The sequence below is a fragment of the Nyctereutes procyonoides genome, unplaced genomic scaffold, assembly GCF_905146905.1.
Source record: "Nyctereutes procyonoides isolate TBG_1078 unplaced genomic scaffold, NYPRO_anot_genome, whole genome shotgun sequence".
NCBI lineage: Eukaryota > Metazoa > Chordata > Mammalia > Carnivora > Canidae > Nyctereutes > Nyctereutes procyonoides.
This window is the reverse complement of record NW_026575125.1, coordinates 55,173,568-55,197,393: the sequence shown is the minus strand read 5'-3', so window position 1 is coordinate 55,197,393 and position 23,826 is coordinate 55,173,568. Positions and strand designations below refer to the sequence as shown.

The following is a 23,826-nucleotide window of genomic DNA, read 5'->3' as shown; positions in this document are numbered from 1 at the left end:
TTGATTTCATTTTCTTTCCATATACACTAGAAGTGGAATTGCTGGATCAGATGACCACTCTATTTTCAACTTTTTGGGGACTCTCCATACTGTTTTCATAGTACCTTACAAATTTATATTCCTACCATCAGTGTCCAAGGGCTCCTTTTTCTCCAAATCCTCACCAGCACTTGTTATCTCTCTTTTTTTGATAGCAGCCACTCTAACAAATATAACCTCTCATGGTTTTGATTTACATTGTTCTGATGATTGGTAATACTGAACATCTTTTTTTTTTTACACTTGTAGAACATTTACATGGGCATTTGCATGTTTTATTTGGAGAAACATCTATTCAGGTCATTTGCCCATTTTTTACTGAACTATTTTTTTGTAGTTTGTAGTTGAGTTGTATGTGTTGCTCATAAATTTTGAATATTAATCCCTTATCTGATACATGTTTGCCAATATTTTCTCTCATTCTGTAGGTCGCCTTTTTATTTTGTTGATTTTTTTTTTCTGTGCAGAAGGCTTTTTCGTTTGATGTAATCCCAGTTTTTTTATTTTGGTCATGCTTTTGGTGTCATATTAAAAAACTTGTTGCCAAAATCACATCAAGGAGTATTTTCCCTATATTTTCTTTTAGGATTTTTATGGTGTTAGGTCTTACACTTAAATCTTTAATTCATTTTGAGTTAATTTTTCTGAGCAGTGTAAGACAGGAGTCCAATACATTCCTTTGCATGTGAAAATCCAATTTTCCCAATATCATTTATAAAAGAGGCTATCCTTTCCCCACTGAGTATTCCTGACCTCCTGATAAATATTAGTTAACTATGGGTTTATAATTGGTCTTTTTTTTTAATTGGAGTTCAATTTGCCAACATATAACATAACACCCAGTGCTCATCCCATCAAGTGCCCCCCTCGGTACCCATCACTCAGTCACCCCCACCCCTCACCGACCTCGCCGACCTCCCTTTCCACCACCCCTTGTTCGTTTCCCAGAGTTAGTAGTCTCTCATGTTCTGTCTCCCTCTCTGATATTTCCCACTCATTTTCTCTCCTTTCCCCTTTATTCCCTTTCACTATTTTTTATATTCCCCAAATGAACGAGACCATATAATGTTTGTCCTTCTCTGATTGACTTATTTCACTCAGCATAATACCTACCCTCCAGTTCCATCCACGTCGAAGCAAATGGTGGGTATTTGTCATTTCTAATGGTTGAGTAATATTCCATTGTATACATAGACCACATCTTCTTTATCCATTCATCCACCTGCACCCTGATGTTTATAGCAGCAATGTCCACAATAGCCAAACTGTGGAAGAAGCCTTGGTGTCCATCGAAGGATGAATGGATATAATTGGTCTTTTGATTCTCCATGGAATTTTAGATAGGGATTACAATAAATCTACAGATGGCTTTGAGTAGTAAGGGCATTTTCACGATATTAATTCTTACAATCCATAAATACAGAATATTATTCCATTTATTTGTGTTTTCTTCAATTTCTTTTATAAATTTCTAATAGCTTTCAGTGTATAGATTTTTAACCGCCGAAGTTAAATATATTCCTAAGCACTTTATCCTATTCTGTACTATTGTAAATGGGAGTGTCTCTTAATTTCTCTTTTCAATGTTCATTGTTATTGAAACAAGTAATTTTTGTATTTTGTATCCTGAAACATTATTGAATTCCATTATTATTATAGTATTCTAATATTATCTCTTAGGAGAGTTTCTAGATTTTTCCTAAAACAAATCATATCAGCTCCAAACGGACAATTTTGCTTCTTCCTTTCTTTTATTTCTTTTTCTTGCCTGATTGCTCTGGATAGGACTTCCAGCAGTACATTAAGTAAAAGTGGTGAGAGTTGGCATCCCTGTCTTGTTACTGATATTAGAGGAAAAGCTTTCAGCCATTCACCATTGAGCATGCTTGTTAATAGTGGTAGGCTTGTCATATAACGCATTGATTACGTTGAAGTACGTTCCTTATATACAAATTTACTGAGAATTTTAATCATGAAAATATGTTGAATTTTGTCAGATGCTTTTATTGTATCTATAGAAATGTGATTTTATCTTATATGTGTTAATGTTGTGCATCACATTTATTGATTTGCATATGTCTCTGCTTCCTAGAGATGAATCCCACTAGATGATGGTGTATGATCCTTTAATGTGCTGCTGAATTTGGTTTGCTAGCATTTTCTTGAGAATTTTTGCATCATATTTATCAGAAATATTGACCTATATTGTCTTATATGTCTTAATCTGGAACTAGTGTCAGTGTAATCCTCGCCTCATAAAATGAGTTTGAAAGTGTTCTTTTCAGGTTTTTAGGAAGAGTTTGAGAAGAAGTGGTATTAATTCTTCTTTAAATCTTTCATAGAATTCACTAGTGAAACCATCTGGTCCTAAGCTTTTCTTTTCGTGAGGTTTTTGATTGCTAATTCAGTCGTCTTAGTCTCACTGAGCTGCTCAGATTTTGTATTTCCTTTTTGTCCATTAGTTTTATTGAGGTAAAATACACGTATTACATCGGATATGATTAAGGTATGCAACATAATGAGTTGATGTATATATACACTACAGGATGATAATCACATTAAGGTTATTTAACATCTACCACCTCACATAGTTATATATTTTTTCTTTTGATGAGAACTTTTAAGATCTCTCTTAGAAACTTTCAAACTTACAATACAGTATTATTAACTTTAGTGACCATGCTATACACTTATTTTATAAGCCTGTACCCTTTGACTACCTTTACCCATTTCTCCCACTACATACCCTCTTGCATCTGGCAACCACCAATCTGTTCTCTATGAATTCAATTTTATTACATTTCACATATAAGTGAGATCATACAGTATTTGTCTTTCTCTGAATTATTTAACTTAACATAATACCTTTCAGGTTCATTCATGATGTGGCAAAAGGCAGGATTTCCTTCTTTTATGACTGAATAATATTCCGTGAGTGTGTACTTTATATACATTTATTTTATCCATTTGTCTGCTAAAGGACATTTAGGTTGTTTCCATGTCTTGGCTAATGTGAGTAATGCTGCAGTGAACATAGGGAGCAGATATTTCTTTAAGACAGTGATTTCATTTCCTTTAGATATATACCCTAAACTGGAATTGCTGGATCATATTAATTTTTTATGAACCTCCATACTGTTTTCCATATTGGTTGTACCAATGTACATTCCCACAGTATACAGGGGTTCCTTTCTCTCCATATCCTTGTCAGTCCTTGTTATTGTTTGTCTTTTGATAGGCATTCTAACAGGTATGAAGTGTTATCTCATTGTGCTTTTTATTTGCATTTCCTGATGATTAGTGATGTTGAGCAACTTTTCATGTACTTGTTGGACATTTGAATATTTTCTTTGGAAAAGTATCTATTCAAATCCTTTGTCTCTTTTTTAATTGGATTATTTGTGGGTTTTTGCTATTGAGTAGTATGAATTCCTTTAATATTTTGGATATTAACTCCTTATCACATATGTAGTTTGCAAGTATTTTTCCCATTCCATAGGTTGCTTTTTTATTTCGTTGATTTTTGCTGTGCAGAACCTTTAAATTTGATGTGATTCCACTAGTTTTTCTTTTGTTATTTGTGCTTTATGTGCCTTGTCCAATAATTCATTGCCAAAACCAATGTCAAGAAGATTTTTCCATATTTTCTTATAGCAATTGAAGATACTAAGATTTATATTTAAGTCTTTAAGCCATTTTGAGTTAATTTTTATGGGTGATGTAACATAGAGGTCTAGTTCACCCTTCTGCAGGTGACTATCTACCCAGAACCAGTTATTGAAGAGATTACCCTTTATTGAATATTTGTGGCTCCCTTGTCAGATTTTACTTGATTGTATATGCATGGGTTTATTTCTGGGATCTAGATTCTTTTCTATTGGTCTTTGTATTTTTCCAAGTGCTAAACTATATGGTTACCATAGATCTGTAATATATTTTGAAGCCAGAAAGTGTGATGGTTCCAGCTTTGTTCTTTCTCAAGATTACTTTGGCTCTTTAGAGTCTTTTATGGTTCCATATAAATTTCAGAATTGTTTTTCTTATTTCTGGAAAAAATGTCATTAGAACCTTGATAGGAAATGCACAGAAACTATAGATGGTTTTGTCAGTACAGTCATTTTAATGATATTAATTTTTCTAATCCAGAGGCACAGGATATCTTCCTTTTTTATTTTTCATAAAAGTCTTAGAGTTTTCAGCAAATACATCTTTCACCTGCTTGGCTAGATTTATTTCTAAGCATTTTATCATTTTTGATACTATTATAAATGGACTGTTTTATTTTGTTTTTTTGAATAGCTCATTGTTGGTGTATAGATGCTAATGAGTTTTGTATGTTGACTTTGCATCCTGAAACCTTACTAAATTCATTGATTAAATCTAACAGTTTTTTGGTAGTCTTTAAGATTTTCTACATACAAAATCTTTTCTTTTTTTCCCATGAGTGCCAACTCTAGCCCTTTAGTAGTCCATGCCATTGGTCCTAAGGCTTGAGCCCTTAGCCCTGATTTGCCCTCTGGGCTTCTCCCACCGACTTCCCTCAAATCCCTGGCCTCTCATTCCAGGCCTTCAGCCAGCCCTGCTATTCCCTAGCCCACTTATCCCCCAGTGAGGGTTTTACACCTTAATTGTGCTTGAGCACTATATTTCTCTGTTCTCCTTGCTATAAAACTTCTGACTAATTTAGCTCTCTTGTCTTAACTGCCAGATGGGGAATATATCTCTCCCCTCCTCTTTCTTTCTTTCTTTTTCTTTCTTTCTTTCTTTCTTTCTTTCTTTCTTTCTTTCTTTCTTTCTTTCTTTCTTTTTCTTTCTTTCTTCTTTCTTTCTTCCTTTTTCTTTCTTTCCTTCCTTCTTTTCTTTTCTTTCTTTTTCTTTCTTCCTTTCTTTTCTTTCTTCTTTTTCTTTCTTCTTTCTTTCTTTCCTTTTCTTTCTTTCTTTCTTTCTTTCTTTCTTTCTTTCTTTCTTTCTTTCTTTCTTTCTTTCTCTTTCTTCTTTCTTTCTCTCTCTTTCATTTTCTGAAACCTATTTGCCTTCCCTGAGTCTTCAAAACTGGAACTGAAATAAGAGCATTACACCATGGCAGGTGTAATGAAACTTAAATTCTGTTCAAATGTTTATTCACACTGTATTCTAAATGTATAGTTTTGTGCGCTGAATGTTTTGCCAGTAGCAACAAGCCATTACACAAATAAGTATCAAGTGCAAATCAAGTTAGACCAGCCACAGGTTCCATTCAAAATGACTGGTCAGAACAGATAAATCCAAAGTGGAAAGTGGAAAGGGAGTTCTTTCTAATTAGGAAATAGAGCTTCATATATCCTCTCCATCAATATGTTTTTGTCTTTCTTTTTATCTTCTGTGTGTTAAGAAGAAAATAAGTATCCAGAGAATGGGGGAAGTTGAGAAAGCAGATTAAATTCATCTTGTATAGTTAATCTAATTTGCAGTCCAAGCTAGTTATGACTCTCATACTTGAGTCTGTATCAGAATCACCTATTGTAGATCTGGGGAAGGGCCTGAGAATTTGCATTTCCAAAACATTCTCACATGTTACTGATGCTGTTGGTCTGAGGATCACACTTTGAAACCTGGAAGTACATGCTCCTGCTTTGTTCTTCCTTTTCAAGATTGTTTTAGCCATTCTGGATCCCTTGCAATTCCATGTGAATTTTAAAATCAGCTTTTCAGTTTTTCTAAAGAAGATATCCAGGTGGCCAACAGACACATGAAGTGATGCTCAATATCACTAGTCATTAGGAAAATGCAAATAAAACCGACTATGAGATATCACCTTACAACTGTGAGAATGGCTAATGTACAAAAGACCAAAAAATAACTAGTAATTGTCAGAATGTCGAGAAAAAGGAACTCTTGTGCTCTGTTGGTGGTAATGTAAATTGGTACAGTGACTGTAGAAAACAGTATGGAATTTCCTCAAAAAATCCAAAATAGAAATATTATATTACCCAATAATTGGATATTGAACAAAAGAAAATAAAAACACTAATTAAGAACAATATATGCATCCCTATATTTACTGCAATACTGTTCACAATAGCCAAGATATGGAAGCAACCTAAATGTCCATCAATAGAAGAACGGATAAGGAAGATGTGATATATATATAGAATAGAATAAAGGGGATGAGATCTTTTTTTATTAATAATAAATTTATTTTTTATTGGTGTTCAATTTGCCAACATACAGAACAACACCCAGTGAAGGGATGAGATCTCGACATTTGCAACAACATGGGTGAACCTAGAGGGTATTATGCTAAGCGAAATAAGTCAGACTGAGAAAGACAAATACCATATAATTTTACTCTTATTTGGAATCTAAAAAGAAACCAAATGAGTAAAGAAATCAAAAGTAGAATCAAAATGAGTAAAGAATCAAAAAGAAACCTATAGAAACAGAGAAATGATGGTTACCAGAGGAAAGGGGGTAGGCAAAATGGGTAAAGGGAAATGGGAGATACAGGTTTCCAGTTATGGAATGAATAAGTCATGGCACAGAATAGGGAATACAGTAATTATATTATAATAGGGTTGTATGGTGACATATGACAGCTATACTTGTGGTGAGCACAGCATAATGTATAGAGAAATTGAATCACTATGTTGTACACCTGAAACTAATGTAACATTGTGCTTCAACAATACTCAAATAAAAAACTAAAAATAATCAACTGGTCAGTTTCTACAAAGATGTTGACTGTGATCGAAGGACTATCTTGAATCTATAGATCAATTTGGGGAATACTGCTATCTTGGCAACATTGAGTCTTTTCCTTTTTAATTTTTTATTTATGATAGTCACACACACACACAGAGAGAGAGGCAGAGACATAGGGAGAGGGAGAAGCAGGCTCCATGCACCGGGAGCCTGACGTGGGATTCGATCCCGGTTCTCCAGGATCGCGCCCTGGGCCAAAGGCAGGCACCAAACCGCTGCGCCACCCAGGGATCCCAACATTGAGTCTTATAATCCATGAACATCAGATGTTTTGCTATGTAGAGCTTTTTAAATATATTTCAATAATGTCTTGTAGTGTACAGAGAATAAGTTTTATACTTGTTTTATTAAATTTATTGCTAAGTATTTTGTTAATGTTATTATAAATGGATTTTCTTAATTTTGAGATTGTTTTTGTAAGTATATAGAAATAAAATTAAATTTTATATAGTGGTCTTATATCCTGAAACTTTGCTGCATTCATTTATTAACTCTAATTGTGGTGTGTGTGTATTTGTGTGTGTGTGTATTCTGTAGAGTTTTCTATATGTAAGATTGTGTTATCTGCAAATAGAGATAAAATTTACCTCTTCCTTTCCAAACTGAATGCCTCTCGTTTCTATTTCTTGCCTAACTGCCTTGGCCAGAACCTCCAGAACAATGTTGAATAGAGGTGATGAGACTGGACATCCTTGCCTTGTTCCTGATCTTAGGGGAAAAGCATCAGTCTCTCATCACTAAGCATTGTGTTAGCTGTGGGTGTTTTGTAGATGCTCTCAAGTATGTAAAATCTTGTCATAGTCAAACATAATCAATTTCACTTCCTTCTTTCTGATTTGGATACCATTTCCTTCTTTTTCTTACCTGATTGCTCTCTGCTTAAGACTTCTAGTACTATTTTGCATAGGAGTGGTGAGATCTGGCACCACTGTGTTCTCATATTAGAATAATAGCTTTTAAACTTTTACCATTAAATATGATATTAGCTGTAGATTTTCTATATATTGCCTTTATTATATTGAGGTAGTTCCTTCTATACCTAATTTAATGAGATTTTTATCATGAAAAGATGTTGAATTCTGTCAAATACTTTTTTTAGCATCTATTGAGATTATATTTTTATCTTTCTATTAATGTGGCATATTACATTTTTTATTTGCATATGTTAACCCATCCTTGTATCTCAGTAATGAATGCCTCTTAATGATGCTGTATGATCCTTTTAATGTGCTCTTGCATTTGGTTAGCCAGTATTTTGTTAAGAACTTTTGCATCAGAAATATTGTCCTGTGGTTTTCTTTCCCTGTAGTGTCCTTATCTGGATTTGATGTCAGTGTAATGCTGATTTCATAAAAAGAGTTTGGGAATGTACTCTTCTCTTTAATTTTTTGAAGAGTTTGAGAAGGATTGGCATTAATTCTTTAAATACTTGGTACAACTCACTAGTGAAACTATTCTTGGGCTTTTCTTTGTTGGGATGTTTCTGCTTAGCAATCTTTTTTTTTTTTTTAACTCATCTTTGGTATGGCTAGATTTTCTACCTTCATGGTTCAATCTTGGTACATTTTATGTTTTTTGGAAATTATTCATTTCTTCTAGGTCATCCAATTTGTTAGTGTATACTTGTTCACAGTATACACTTGTCATCTTCATGATTCTATTTCTGTGGTATCATATACAATATCTCCTATTTAATTTCTGATTTTATTTATTTGAGTCTTCTCTTTCTTTTTTAGTAAAGGTTTCTCAATTTCGTTTATCTTTTCAAATGCCAGCTCTTAATTTATCTTTTCTATTGTTTTTCTGGTCTCTATTTCTCCTCTGATCTTTATTTCCTTTCTCCTGTTAACTTTGGCCTTAAATTTTCTTCTTTTTCTTGTTCCTTGAAATGTAAAGTTAGGTTGCTTATTTCAATTTTTTCTTTGTGTAGGCTTTATAGCTATAAACTTCCCTCCTAGAACTGATTTTGCTATATCCAATAACTTGTTATGTTGTGTTTTCATTTTCATTTATCTCAAGATCTTATTTTTATTTTTCTTTTTGATTTCTTCTTTGATTCATTGGTTGTTCAGGAATGTGTTAATTTCCACATATTTGTGAACTTTCCAGTTTTCCTCCTGTTAATGATTTCGTTTCATACCATTGTGGTGAATGATACTTGACATGATTTCAGTCTTCTTAAATTTGCTAAGACTTGTTTTGTGACCTAACATATACTACCCTAGAACATGTTCCATTTGTACTTGAGAAAAGAGCTGCTGCTATTGGATGGCATGATTCTTGTATGTCTTTTAGGTCTAAATATGATCCAAATTGGGTAGTCCAGGTGGCTCAGTGGTTTAGCATGGCCTTCAGCCCAGGGCCTGATCCTGGAGTCCCGGGATCGAGTCCCATGTCAGGCTCCCTGAATGGAGCCTGCTTCTCCCTCTGCCTGTGTCTCTGCCTCTTTCTCTCTCTCTCTTGCTCATGAATAAATAAATAAAATATTTTTAAAGCCTGTTTTTATAAAAAAAACTTAAAAATAAATAAATAAATAAATAAATAAATAAAGTCCGTCCAAATTGGTCTAAATATATTTCTAGTCCATTGGCACCTGTATGGCTCAGTCAGTTAAGTATTTGCTTTCCACTCAGGTCATGATCTCAACATTCTTCGTTTGAGCCCCATGTTGAGCTCCCTACTTAGAGGGGAGTCTGCTTCTCCCTCTCCCTTTGCCCCTCCCCCTCTGCTCATTCTCTCCCTTACTCTTTCTCTCGAATAAATAAAATCTTTAAAAAAATAAATGTGTGGGAGATATCAGAATGGGACACAGAACATAAAGACTTCTAACTCTGGGAAATGAACTGGGGTGGTGGAAGGGGAGGAGGGTGGGGGCTGGGGGTGAATGGGTGACGGGCACGGAGGGAGACACTTGACGGGATGAGCACTGGGTGTTATTCTGTATGTTGGTAAATTGAACACCAATAAAAATTAATTTATAAAAAAAAAAAAGAAAAATGTCAATACATAGTTAACAAATTGTTGAATGAATGTATAATAGTGTTTGCGCACATTAATACAGTGATTCAAGTAAGTTGAAAAAAAATAAATATATTTCCAGTCCAACATTTTCTTAATCATTTTTTTTGTCTAGGTGCTCTATCAATCATTGCCTTAATTATATTTCTTTTTTATATTGAAGTTTGATTTGCCAACATATAGTATAACACTCAGTGTTCATCCCATCAATTGTTGCTTTAATTATATTTCTGTTCCTTCCTTCAGATATATTTATATTTGCTTAATATATTTAGGTGCTCCATATTTGGTGCATATATATTTAATTTATATATTTATGTTTTGGGTACATGTATATCTTGATAAATTATCCCTTTATCATTATATGATGACCTTCTATGTTTCTTGTGACAGTTTTTGACTTATATTCTGTTTATCTGATATAAGAATAGTTACCCTTTCTCTCTCTTGGCTTCCACTTGCATGGAATATCTTTTCCCATACGTTAATTTTGAGGCTATGTGTATCCTCAAAGATGAACTTAGACCTTTGTAGGCAATGTATAGTTGTGTCTTGTATTTTTATTCACTCAGCCATTCTATGCATGTTGATAAGGGAATTGAATTCATTTATGTCCTGGAGGGGAGGCAGGTGGGGGATGGGCTAAATGAGTGATGAGCATTAAGGAAGGCACTTGTTGGGATAAGCACTGGGTGGTATATATAAGTGATGAATCACTAAATTCTACTCCTGAAACAATACTACACTACATGTTAACTAACCTGAATTTAAATAAAAAATAAATAAACTGCAGAAAAAAATTGTTAATAGGTAAGGACTTTCTATTGTCATCTTATTACTTTGTTTTATAGCTCTTTTGTCCTTCTCTTCCTCTTTTGCTATCTTCGATGGTTTTCCAAAGGTATGCTTTGATTCATGTCTTTTTTTTTTGTAGGTCTAGGTGTCTGCTTTGTTGTTACAGTGAGGCTTACATCAAACACCTTATAGTTACAATAGTCTATTTTATGCTAATAACAAATTAACTTTAATGCACAATAAAACTCTACCTTTTTAATCCCCAACCCCACATATTATGTTTTGATGTCACGATTTCCATCTTTTTATTATTATCCATTAATAAATTATTGTAGCTATAGTTATTTTTAATCCATTCATACCTTACCCTTGATAGGTATAAGTAACTAATACATCACCATATTAGAATATTCTGAATTAGATTATATACTTGTTTTACCTGTGTGTTTATATTTTCATATGTTTTCATGTTACTAATTAGCATCCTTTCATTTAAGCTTTAAAAACTCCTTTCAGCATTTCTTGTAAGACAAGTCTAATGGTAATGAACTCTCTCTCTCTCATTTTCTCTCTCTGGGAAAGTTTTTCTCTCTCCTTCATTTCTAATGGACAGCTTTCCTGGGTATAGTATTTTGGCTGACAGTTTTCTTCTTTCAGAACTTTGACTATATAACATCCCACTCTCTCCTAGTCCACTAGGTTCCTGCTGAGAAACCTTTGAATAGTTTTATGTGGGTTCCCTTGTATTTGATGATTGTTTTTCTCTTGCTACTTTTAATATTTTCTATTTGTCTTTGATTTTGGACAGTTTTAATTATAATGTATCTTGAAGAAGATCATTTGGGTTGAAATTGTTTGGAAACCAATGAGCTTCATGAAGCTGAATATTTAAATACCCATCCAGAATTGGAAATTTTTCAGCTGTCATTTCTTTAAATAAGCATTCTTCTCCTTTCCCCCTCTTTGCTTCTTCTGGGACTTCAATATTTTATAGATATTCTCTCTTAATTTTATCTCAGAACTCACATAGGCTTTTCTCCACTTCTTAATTTTTTTCCTTCTACTCTGGACAATTTCAAATGACCAGTTTTGCCTTCACAAATTCTTTCTTCTGCTTGTTCAATCTGTTGTTAATGTTTTCTATTGCATTTTTTTCTATTTCATTTGTTATATTCTTCAGCTCTATAATTTCTGTTTGATTCTTTTTTATTATTTCTACTCTCTGTTAAATTTCTTGTTTTGTGTATTGTTTTTCTGACTGCTGAATTGTCTCTCTCTGCTTCCTTGTAACTCACTGAACTTAAAACAACTATCTTGAAATGTTTACTGGAAAAAAATTGCATATCTCCATGTCTTTGGGGGTCAGTTTCTAGAAAGTTGTGTTCCTTTGGTGATGTCATGTTTCCTTAATTTTTCATGTTCCTTGTTGTCTTGAATTGCTCTTTGCATTTGAAAAAAGCATTCACTTCCTCTAGTGTTTATTGATTGGCATATTTTTTCCATGCACCTAGTCATGGATTTTTTTTCTCCATGGGTGCTCTGGAACTTTTCTCCTGGACTTTTGAACTTTCACAAAAGCACATGCATCTGTGGGTGACTGTCAAAACCAATGTTTTTTAGAGGGAAGACAGTAGAAAACTATTCTGCCATTTTGATGATGTCCTCTAATGGGCAATTTCCAAAGGTGGTTAAGTGTCAAAAATATGAGGGTACTGGGTACCAACAAATGATATGAAAATATTAGGGAGAAAATTTGGGAAGTGGTCATTTTAATTTCTCAATTAAGCTTTTTATTTTGTGAGTATTGTAGATTTACATGCAGTTGTACGAAATAATAGAGATATGCTTTGTAGCCTTTACTCAGTTTCTTCAATGATAATATTTTGCAAAACTGTAGTACAATATTACAAGCAGATTATTAACATTGTTATAGGACACAGACAAGAGATAGAACATTTCTATATCACAAAATCATTCTTGTTATTCTTCCATAACCACATTTACTTTTCTCCTGACCTTTTTTAACCACTGGCAATCACTAATCTGTTCCACATTACTAAATGACATCATTTCAAGAATGTTATATAAATGGAGTCATACCATATATATAATCTTTGGGGATTGACTTTTCCTATTCAGCAAAATTCCTTGGAGATTCACCCAGGTTGCCGAATGTACCAATAGTTGGCTCCTTTTTATTCATGAGTAATATTCCATGGTATGGATAGACCATAATTACTCACTCACTGAAAGATATCTGACATGTTTCCAGTTTGGGCTATTATGAACAAAGCTGCTATAAACATTTGTTTGGAGTTTTTATTTTTCTCCAAGATTTCACTTAAATTCAAGTTAGTTAACATATAGAGGGTTTTCTTGATGTATGTGTGAAAGTAAGTTTTCATTTTTCTGGGAAAACTGCCCAGGAGTATAATTGCTGGGTTATATGGTAGTTGTATGTTTTGTGGCTTAAGAAACCACAATACTATTTTCCAGAGTGGCTGTACCATTTAACATTCTCACTAGCAAGGTATAAATGATTTGGTTCCTCTACTCCCTTGTCAGCATTCCATGTTGTCACCATTTTTTATTTTAGTCTTTTTAATAGGTATGTACTGATATCTCACTGTGGTTTTTATTTGCATTTCTCCACTGATTAAAAATGTTGAACATCTTTTCATGTGTTTAACTGCCATTCATATAATCCTCTCAGTAAAATATCTGTCTTTTGCCCTGTTTCTAATTGGATCATACAGTTTTTTTATTGCTGAGTTTTTAGAGTTCTTTATACATTCTAGATAGTAGTGTTCTGTCAGATACATGGTTTGCAAATATTTTTTCCTAGTCTGTGGCTTGTCTTTTTATCCTCTTCACATGGTCTTTCATAGAGCAAAACTGTCTATTTTAATGAGGTCCATTGTATCAATTTTTCATTTCATGGTTCAAAGCTTTTGGTGTCAAGTCTAAGAACTTCTTGCCTAGCCCTAGATGCTGGAGATTTTCTCCTTTAAAAAACATTTTTGTAGCTTTAAATTTAAGCCCATTATCCATTTTGAGTTAATTTTTGTAGGGTGTGAGTTTAGGTTGAAGTTTTTTATTTTTGGTCTATAGCTGAAGCATTTGGTGGAAAGGTTACCCTCATCCACTATATTTCTTTTGCATCTTTATCAAAAATTAGTTGGGCATATTTGTGTAGGCCTATTTTTAGTTCCTCTGTTCTCTTCCACTGGTAAAATATGTCTATCCTTCTGCCAATACCACAGTCTTGGTTATTGTAGCCATATAATTTGTGTTAAAATCAGGACTGATTACTTCAATTTTACTCTTCTTTTTCAAGATTTTAGTTAATTTAGGATATTCATTTGATTTTGAGATGGTCCCATAGCTTCTGGAGATGGGAGCTGTGTTCATGGCTCTAGGGAGCTCCATGATGACAGACTGAAATAGGTTGATAGATCAGGAATTAGTATTCAAATTCCAAGAAGTTATACATCAATTCTTAAAATCAAGACAGTATAAAAGGTAAGCATAAAGTAAAAATGCCTTCATTGGAGCTAGGACTTTGTCCTCTTTGTTTATCTTACACCCAGGCTTCCCCTTCTCCAGAGTAGTATACTGAGTTGATAAGGTCCCATGGCATTATAGATGGGGTTGTAAGGGGACACTAAAATAATTACCTATCCAATTATATCTGCCTTAGAGAAATCTTAACAACAATGCTCCCATCATTTCCAGGAAGCAGTCACTGGAAGGGTTAAGGAAACTGGCTTTAATGGGTATCTAAAAGAATTCCCTTCTTTGTCTTCCCATGTACATAATATAACCATTGAATTCCTAAGTTTGACTATTGCTTCCACATGTATAGTTGCCCTGAGTCTCAATATATATCAGTCATTACAATCCTGGACTAGGAGAGTCTTGAAAATTAGAAATAGAAATAATAGAGAAGATATGAAGGAATTTTGGGAGATTTGAAACTAAATGAGTTTTTTTGAAAACTTTAGAGTTGTTGTTAAAGGTGGAAAGCTGTTCAGGTGAACAAGTGCTTAAACACTTGGAATAAGAGAGGACTTGAAGGGAATAGCCTTTTGACTACACAGGGTAGAAAAGGAACCTGATGCAAAGGCTTGGTATGAGTGAGCCGGACTGTTTTCTGATTTGTTGTTTTATGGATGTTCCTTTGCTTTAAGAATTCATAGTGAAAAAACCAGCCAGCCTCAGATAGGCTAGGGGGAACCTATGCTGATATCAAGGAGTCCCATCCCATCATGAAGGTCAGTGTTGTAAGGACAGTGGAGAGAATCATAGTAAGAGAAGCTAAAGGGTTAAGAACCTCCAGGAAACAGGCCACTAGGCCAGTAGCTTCTTTATAGCCTGAGGACTCCCCAGCTGGCTGGAGTTCTGTTCTATTTATATCTCTAAGGAATGGGCACAGTCTCTCCCAGGGTTCCCCTACTCATACAGACCATATCTTCACTGACATTAACCCCAGATAACTTTCTAACACTGACTCTCATATTTTCACTCCCAAGAGGTTAGGAGTGATTGCCTTTAATTCTCTATCTGAAGATAATCACATCTCCATAATAAGGGAAAGAACCAGTGAGTGCCTCCCAAGGACAAGAAACAATAAGCAGTTAAAAGGAAGGTATGTCTAGCCAGGGAGGGCCCAGCTAGGCACACTGTTTAATTGGAAATCAGATATTCACAGGCATATAGCTCTTTAGTGAAAAGGAGCTTCATTTGGGAATAATTAAGGATGCTTTATGTGGCCACTGGAATTTCAGGCAACTTGAATCTAATCATTTTGTATGGTGACTCATTCTGAACCAAAGAACCTACGGAGAAAGCAGAAGGGCCTGGGAAAAGTGAGGTCTCATTAAAATCACTTACCCCTGGAGAAAAATGACAGTGGCTGTCAGTAATAGAAGCATTTGTCAGTAATTGAGGTGAGACAAAAAAGCAAGCTGTTTTCTCCCAGCATAGAGAATCAGCAGAGCCCTGAGATGATGAGGGAAGAACAGTGGACTTGGAATAAAGATGAGTTAAGTTCATAATCACTTCACTTCAAAGATCTTGTTTCTTCATCTGGAAAATGAGTCTAATAATGTCTACCTTAAAGATGTACCATAAAAATGAAATTAAAGAACTTATATAAAATGACTGGTACTGAATATGCTCATAAGTAAACAAAGGGTAGTTACTCCCCATTGTTCAACTAAGCATTTTAATTTTGTCTAGTTTATGAAAATGAGAAAATAAAGCTTCATTTCATATTCAAATCACACTTCTTGATTCATATTCACATTTTGAATCAAGAAGTGTGATACCTCTAGCTTTGTTCCTGTCTCTCAAATATCTTAAAGTGTTTTCCTTTTTTTTTTAGAAAGTGAGAGTGCCAGTGTGTGCCCATGAGGAGGGTTGGAAGAGGAGGGGCAGAGGGGAAGAAAGAATTTTAAGCAGGCTCCACACCCAGCATGGGGCCCAAAGTGGGGCTCAATTTCATGACCCTGAGGATCATGACCTGAGCCAAAATCAAGAATCAGACACTCAACTGAGCCACCCAGATACCCCTAGTTTCCTTTTTTAAGTACTTTAGTTTGTGGTTCAGAAAAAGAGAATGAATATCTGAATCTTCTGCCTTGGTTCAGTTTGAAGTTCTCCATTCTGATTTGGAACTCCTGGTCTTGCAAATGCCCCCAAACAAATCAAAGAAAATTGTATACATATTCCAAAAGCACTTATTAAAAAATATACACAGTTATTATTGTCCATCTGTCTCTACATTGTGAATAAAGTTTAGTTTCTTTCTCTCTCTCTCACGTTAAAATGAAAAGAAACAGAAATTCTATATTTTTCCTGTACCTAAAGAACTATTTATTTTTTTATGGAAGCTTATTGATCTCTGAAGTCCAATTTTTTTAAAATTTTTTTATTGGAGCTCAATTTGCCAGCGTATAGCATAACACTCAGTGCTCATCCCACCAAGTGCCCCCCTCAGTGCCCATCACCCAGTTACCCCAAGCCCCCGCCCACCTCCCTTTCCACTACCAAGAACTATCTGTAGACATAACTACCTTACACTATTTACTCCTAAGCCTTATGTCTTTTTAAAAATGAATTTATTTTTTAATTTAATTTTTTAATTTTTTGTATATATTTTTTAATTGGAGTTCGATTTGCTAACATATAGTATAACACCCAGTGCTCATCCTGTCAAGTGCCCACCTCAGTGCCTGTCACCCAGTCACCCCATCTCCCTACCCACCTCCCCTTCCACTACCCCTTGTTCGTTTCCCAGAGTTAGGAGTCTCTCATGTTTTGTCACCCTCTCTGATTCTTCCCACTCATTTTCTTTCCTTTCCCTTATAATCCCTTTCACTATGTTTTATATTCCCTGTATGAGTGAAACCATATAATGATTGTCCTTCTCCGATTGACTTACTTCACTCAGCATAATACCCTCCAGTTCCATCCACGTCGAAGCAAATGGTGGGTATTCATCATTTCTAATGGCTAAGCCTTATGTCTTTAAGACCATTTGCCACATGTCATCAGGAATACCTGGAAACCCAGACAATCCCCATCACCCCAAGCGAACTTCAGCCTGGAAACAAACCTGGGTATATATAGTCACATAGTTTATGGCTTCCCAGTCTCACAAATAGAGAAAGTGGGGCTGGTGGAGTGGTGGTAGTTAAAGGCAGCTTTACCTTTTTGTTTAGGGACTTTTCTCACAGTCATTGCAGCCTGCCTCTTCTGGTTTTCAGAAATTTCAAAGCCTATAACATAGAAATACATGACTCTGTTATAAAAAAAACACAGCTTTCTTAAATGTATAGATTAGTACAACTTTTCTGAAAGAGTAATTTTGATTTTTTTTTATTTATTTACGATAGTCATACAGAGAGAGAGAGAGGCAGAGACACAGGCAGAGGGAGAAGCAGGCTCCATGCACCGGGAGCCTGACGTGGGATTCGATCCCGGGTCTCCAGGATCGCGCCCTGGGCCAAAGGCAGGTGCCAAACAGCTGCGCCACCCAGGGATCCCTGAAAGAGTAATTTTGGCAAGATATAACAAAAGTTTTGAAAAGCAAATAAATAAATGGTGAGAAATTTGAACAAATATTTAGTTACAAAAATGAATTTCACAATATACAGAGGCAAAAAAAAATGAAAACATGAGTTAAGAGACTGTTCAATGAAGAGTCATGAATAAAGTAATGGTGTGAAGTGGAAAAATATTTCACAACCAAAGGCAAAAACATAGAAGAAAATAATGAGTCAAAAGATAAGAGATTACAAGAAATTTTTGTAAAGAAAAGTTTCAAAAGGAAGAAAAAAATCAAAAAGCAAAAGGTACTGAACTGTCCAAGTCATTTGTCCAATTTTAAAATTAAGTTATTTGATATTTCACTATTGAGTTGTAGGAGTTACTTATATATTTTGGAAATTAACCTCCTATCAAATATATCATTTGCAAATATTTTATCTGATGCCATAGGTTGCCTTTTCATTCTGTTCCATTGCTGTGCTGAAGCATTTTATTTTGCTGTAATTTTGCTTTGACTATGCTTTTGGTGTCATATCCAAAAAATCATTTCCAATATCCATGCCAAGAAGCTCTTTCCCTCTATTTTCTTCTAGGAGTTTTACAGTTTGGGGTCATACAATTAAATCTTTAATACATTTTGAGTTATTTTCATGTACAGTATAAAGTAGGAATTCAATTTCATTCTTTTGCATATGGATATACAATTTTCTCAGCACTATCTATCGAAGAAACCATCCTTTCCCAATTCTGTATTCTTGGTACCCTTGTCAAAGATATGTTGACTGTATATGTGTGGGTTTATTTCTAGGCTTTCTATCCTATTCCATCCATCTATATCCCATCTTTATGCCAGTAATATACTGTTTTAATTAATGTAGCTTTGTAATACATTTTGAATCAAGAAGTGTGATACCTCTAGCTTTGTTCCTGTCTCTCAAATATCTTTACCCATGATGGATCTTTTGTGAATTTTAGGATTGTTATTTCTATTTCTGTAAAAAATTCCATTGGAGTTTTGATAAGACCACATTGAATCTATAGCTGGCATTGGGTAAAATGGACATTTTAACAATACAAAAGCTATTTATTTATGTGCTCTTTAATTTCTTTCAGCAAGGTTTTACATTTTTGAGTGTACAAGTCTTTTACGTCCTTGGTTAAGTTTATTCCTAAGAATAAAGAAATCCATCCCCCACCCTTTTTGGATGTGATTATACTTAGGACTATTTGCTTAATTTCTTTTTCAGATAGTTTATGTTAGTGTATAGAAACACAACTGATTTTTGCATGTTAATTTCATATTCTTCAACTTCACTGAATTCATTTATTAGAAAAAAAATTTTCTGTGGAGTCTTTAAGGTTGTCTATATATAAAATGATATCATCTACAAACAGAAATAACTTCACTTCTTCCTTTCCCATTTGGGTGCTTTTATTTTTTTCTTGTCTAATTTTCTCTGGTTGGCCTTCCACTACAATGTTGAATAGAAGTGGTGAAATGGGCATCCTTGTCTTGTCATTGTTATAAGAGAAAAAGCTTTCAGTTTTTCTCCCTTGAGTATGATGTTAGCTGTGGGCCCTTTCATATATGGCCTTTATTATATTCAGGTAAATTTCTTGTATACATAGTAGCTTGTTGTGAGTTTTTTATCATGAAAGAATGAGAAGTAATGTCAAATCCTTTTTCTGCATCTGTAGATATGATCATGTGATTTCTTTTTTTTTAAGATTTTATTTATTCATGAGAAACACACAGAGAGAGAGGGGAGGGGCAGAGACATAGGCAGAGGGAGAAGCAGGCTCTATGCAGGGAGCCCGATGTGGGACTCGATCCTGGAACTCCAGGATCACGCCCTGGGTCAAAGGCAGGCGCTAAACTGCTGAGCCACCCAGGGATCCCCTGATCATGTGATTTCTATCTTTCATTCAATTAGTGTGGTGTATCACATTAATTGATTCGCATATGTTAAGTCATCCTTGCATCCCAGGGACAAATCGGACTTAGTTACAGTGTATGATCCTTGTATTGTGTTGCTGAGTTCTGTTTGTTGCTGTTTTCTTAAGGACTTTTTCATATGCGTTCATTGGGGATATTGGTCTTTAGGCTTTGTTTGTTTGTTTGTTTTTGTACTAGAAGACAATATTGTTAAAATATCCATTCTGCTGAAAGCCATCTACAAATTCAAAGCAATCCTATCAAAACTCTAGTTCCATTTATACATGGTATGAATAAGTTCTATATATCTGCTTTATAACATTGAGCCTATGGTTAATATTACTATATTATGCACTTAAAAATGTGTGAAGCGTATAGGGTTCATGGTGTTTCTACCACTTAAAAAAACAGGATTGAGATCTACCTACAAAAGAGAAGAAATTCTTCTTCAGCTTTAGCCCATGTACGTGGAGTCCCATCCTTCTCATGATCTTCCTGCCTATAGATGACAGCTTTGGACTGTGCTCAAGAGTTTGAGCCTGCCCACGATTTTGCATTCCACCTGTCTGCTCCATAGATTTTGGAGTTGCTTAGCCAGATTTTGTAATCACATAAGCCAATTCCTTATAATAAATCTCTTAATACATCTTCTATGAGTTGTACTTCTCTGGTTGAATCCTGACTGATAGAAGGAGTTTTAGTTAAATACTATATTCTTCACCTGAAGAGTTACTTATGATAAATTAAGTTTAAAAATGAGTTATAAAGTAATATGATTGGTATAATTTTTGTAAGTAGAAAAGTTTTTTTAAAAGTCTTATCTGTATAAAGGTTTATATGAACACAAGTATGGAAATAGATACACCACACCTATACTAATTATCTCACATAGCATAGGAGTGATAGTGAAGGGAAAATAATGCTAAATTTATTATATTTTGGTATGTGTTCAAATGGTTATTATAATCATATATTTATTTTATCATTAAAAAGTAAAAATAAAGAAAAAAATTATGGTAAATTTATATAATAGCCATAAAAATGATGATTAAACATATTAAGTGAGGGTGGACTGGGTGGCTCGGTGGTTTAGTGCCACCTTCAGCCCAGAGCCTGATCCTGGAGACCCGGGATCAAGTCCCATGTCAGGCTCCCTGCATGGAACCTGCTTCTCCCTCTGCCTGTGTCTCTGCCTCTCTCTCTCTCTGTGTCTCTCATTAATAAATAAATAAATCTTTTAAAAAATATTAAGTGATTTAGGGTATAGAGAAGCAACTGACTTCTGTGCATTATATCATCCACTTTGATGAATTCCTGTATGACTTCTAGCAATTTTTGGGTACAGTCATTTGTGTGATCAACATAGAGTATCATGTCATCTGAGAAGAGTGAAAGTTTGACTTATTTTTCTGATTTGGATGTCTTTTATCTCTTTTTGTTGTCTAGGACTTCCAGCACTATGTTGAACAGCAGTGGTTAGAGTAGACATCTCTGTTGTGTTCCTGACCTTGGAGGAAATGCTCTCTAGTTGAGGATGATATTCACTGTCTTTCATATATGGCTTTTATCATATTGAGGTATGTTCCCTCTATCCTTACACTGCAGAGAATTTTAATCAAGAAAGGATGCTGTATTTTGTCAAATGCTTTTTCAGCATCTATTGAGAGAATCATATGGTTCTTGTACTTACTTTGATTAATGTGGTATACCACATTGGTTTATTTGCAGAAGTTGAACCACCCTTGCAAGCCAGGAATAAATCCTACTTGGTCATGGTGAATAATTCTTTTAAAATACTATTAGATATTTGTTAGTATTTGGTGAGAATTTCTGCATCCATGTTGATCAAGGATATTGGGCTTTAATTCTCCTTTTGTCAGAAGAGTAATTAAGGAATGGAACCCATTTACAATTGCACCAGAAAACACAAGAATAAACCTAACTAAAGAGGTAAAGGGTCTGTATTCTAAAAACTACAGAACACTTATGAGAGAAATTGAGAAAGACACAAAGAAATGGAAAAATATTCCATGTTCATGGATTGGAAGAACAAATATTGTTGAAATGTGTATGCTACTCAAAGCAATTTACACATTTAATGCAATCTCTATAAAAACACCATCAGCATTTTTATAAAGCTGTAACAAATATTCCTAAAATTTGTATAGAATCAGAAAAGACCTCAGAGGAATGTTGAAAGAGAAAACCAAAGCTGGTGGAATCACAAATTCCAGACTTCAAGCTGTATTACAAAGCTCTAGTCATCAAGACAGTATGGTACTGGCACAAAAACAGACACACAGATCAATGGAACAGAATAGAGAACCCAGAAATGGACCCTCAACTCTATGGTCAACTAATCTTTGACAAAAAAGGAAAGGATATCCAGTGGAAAAAAAGATAGTCTCTTCAACAAATGGTTAGGGGAAATTGGATAACCACATGCAGAAGAATGAAAATGGACCATTTTTCTTATACCATACACACACAAATAAAGTCAAAATGGATTAAAGATCTAAATGTGAGACAAGAATCCATCAAAATCCTAGAGAAGAATACAGCAGCAACCTCTTTGACTTCAGCTGCAGCAACTCCTTGCTAGACATATCTTCAAAGGCAAGAGAAGCAAGAGCAAAACTTAATTATTGGGACTTCATCAAGATAAAATTTTTTGCAAAAAGAAAAAAAAGCTTTTGCACACCAAGGAAATAGTCAACAAAACTAAAAGGGAACCTACAGAATGAGAGAAGATATTAGCAAATGCCATATCAGATAATGGGCTAGTATTCAAAATCTATAGAGAACTTATCAAACTCAACACTCAAAAAACAAAAAATCCAGTCAAGAAATGGGCAGAAGACATGAACAGACATTTCTCCAAAGAAGGCATACAAATGGCCAACAGACACATGAGAAAATGTTCCACATCATTTGGCATCAGGGAAATACAAGTTAAAACCACAGTGAGGTACCACCTCATATCAGTCAGAATGGCTAAAACGAACAAGTCAGGAAACAACAAGTGTTGACAAGGATGCAGAGAAAGGGGACCACTCTTTCACTGCTGGTGGGAACACAAGCTGATGCAGCCACTCTGGAAAGCAGTATGAAGGTTCCTCAAAAAGTTAAAAATTGAGCTACTCTATAACCCAGCAATTATACTACAACACATTTATCTAAAAGATATAAACATAGTGATTCAAAGGGGCACCCCAATGTTTATAGCAGCAATGTTCACAATAGCCAAGCTATAGAAAGAGACAAGATGTCCACCAATAGATGAATGGATAAAGAAGAGGCAGTATATATAATGGAATATTACTCAGCCATCAGAAAGGATGAAATGTTACCATTTGCAATGATGTGGATGGAACTAGAGTATATTATGCTAAGGTAAAGAAGTCAACCAGAGAAAGACAAATACCATAGGATTTCACTCATATATGGAATGTGAGAAACAAAACAGATGCACCTAGGGATAGGGAAGGGAGGAAACATAAAATGAGATGAAATTAGGGAGACAAACCATAAAAGATTCTTAGAAACAAGCTGAGGGTTGCTGGAAGGGAGGTGGGTGGGGAGATGGGGTAACTGGGGGATGGGCATTAAGGAGGGCACTTGATGGAATGAGAACTCGGTGTATATGTAACTGATGAATCACTAAATTCTACCTCTGAAACTAATCATATACTATATGTTAATTAATTGAATTTAAATACAATGAGAAGGGATCCCTGGGTGGCGCAGCGGTTTAGCGCCTGCCTTTGGCCCAGGGCGCGATCCTGGAGACCTAGGATCGAATCCCACGTTGGGCTCTCGGTGCATGGAGCCTGCTTCTCCCTCTGCCTATGTCTCTGCCTCTCTATCTCTCTCTGTGTGACTATCATAAATAAATAAAAATTTAAAAAAATAAATAAATACAATGAGAAAAATTTTAAAATGAATGATTTAGGGAAATCCTAATGATATGATTGTACATGCAAAATGAGGATGTAATATTAGAACTGTTCATCATAGGGAGGTAGAGAATGGAGGAGACAGAAAGAATGATTCAACCACCTTAGTCCTAGGGTTTTTTTTATTTAGATGGAAAAATATCAAACATTTACAAATGTTCTCTCTGGGTAGAGTAAATCCTATGTGATTTTTAGTTTTCTTTTTAATTTTTCTGTGTTTCCCCCCCAAATTTCCTATAATAAAAAGTATTATAATTAGAAAAAAACTTAATGTTTTAGAAGAGATAA

General features: G+C 34.7%; 1 protein-coding gene across 8 annotated transcripts in view; it reads right to left on the bottom strand.

The window, feature by feature from the left end:
* Nucleotides 1-23,826, bottom strand: part of ARHGEF9 (Cdc42 guanine nucleotide exchange factor 9) — a 208,458-nt gene that overhangs the window by 5,568 nt on the left and 179,064 nt on the right. For all 8 annotated transcript variants that reach the window (XM_055338832.1, XM_055338827.1, XM_055338831.1 and 5 more), the window contains one exon: nucleotides 17,307-17,375. In XM_055338832.1, the coding sequence (XP_055194807.1) occupies nucleotides 17,307-17,375 (69 nt within the window). The remainder of the gene's footprint in view (nucleotides 1-17,306; nucleotides 17,376-23,826) is intronic.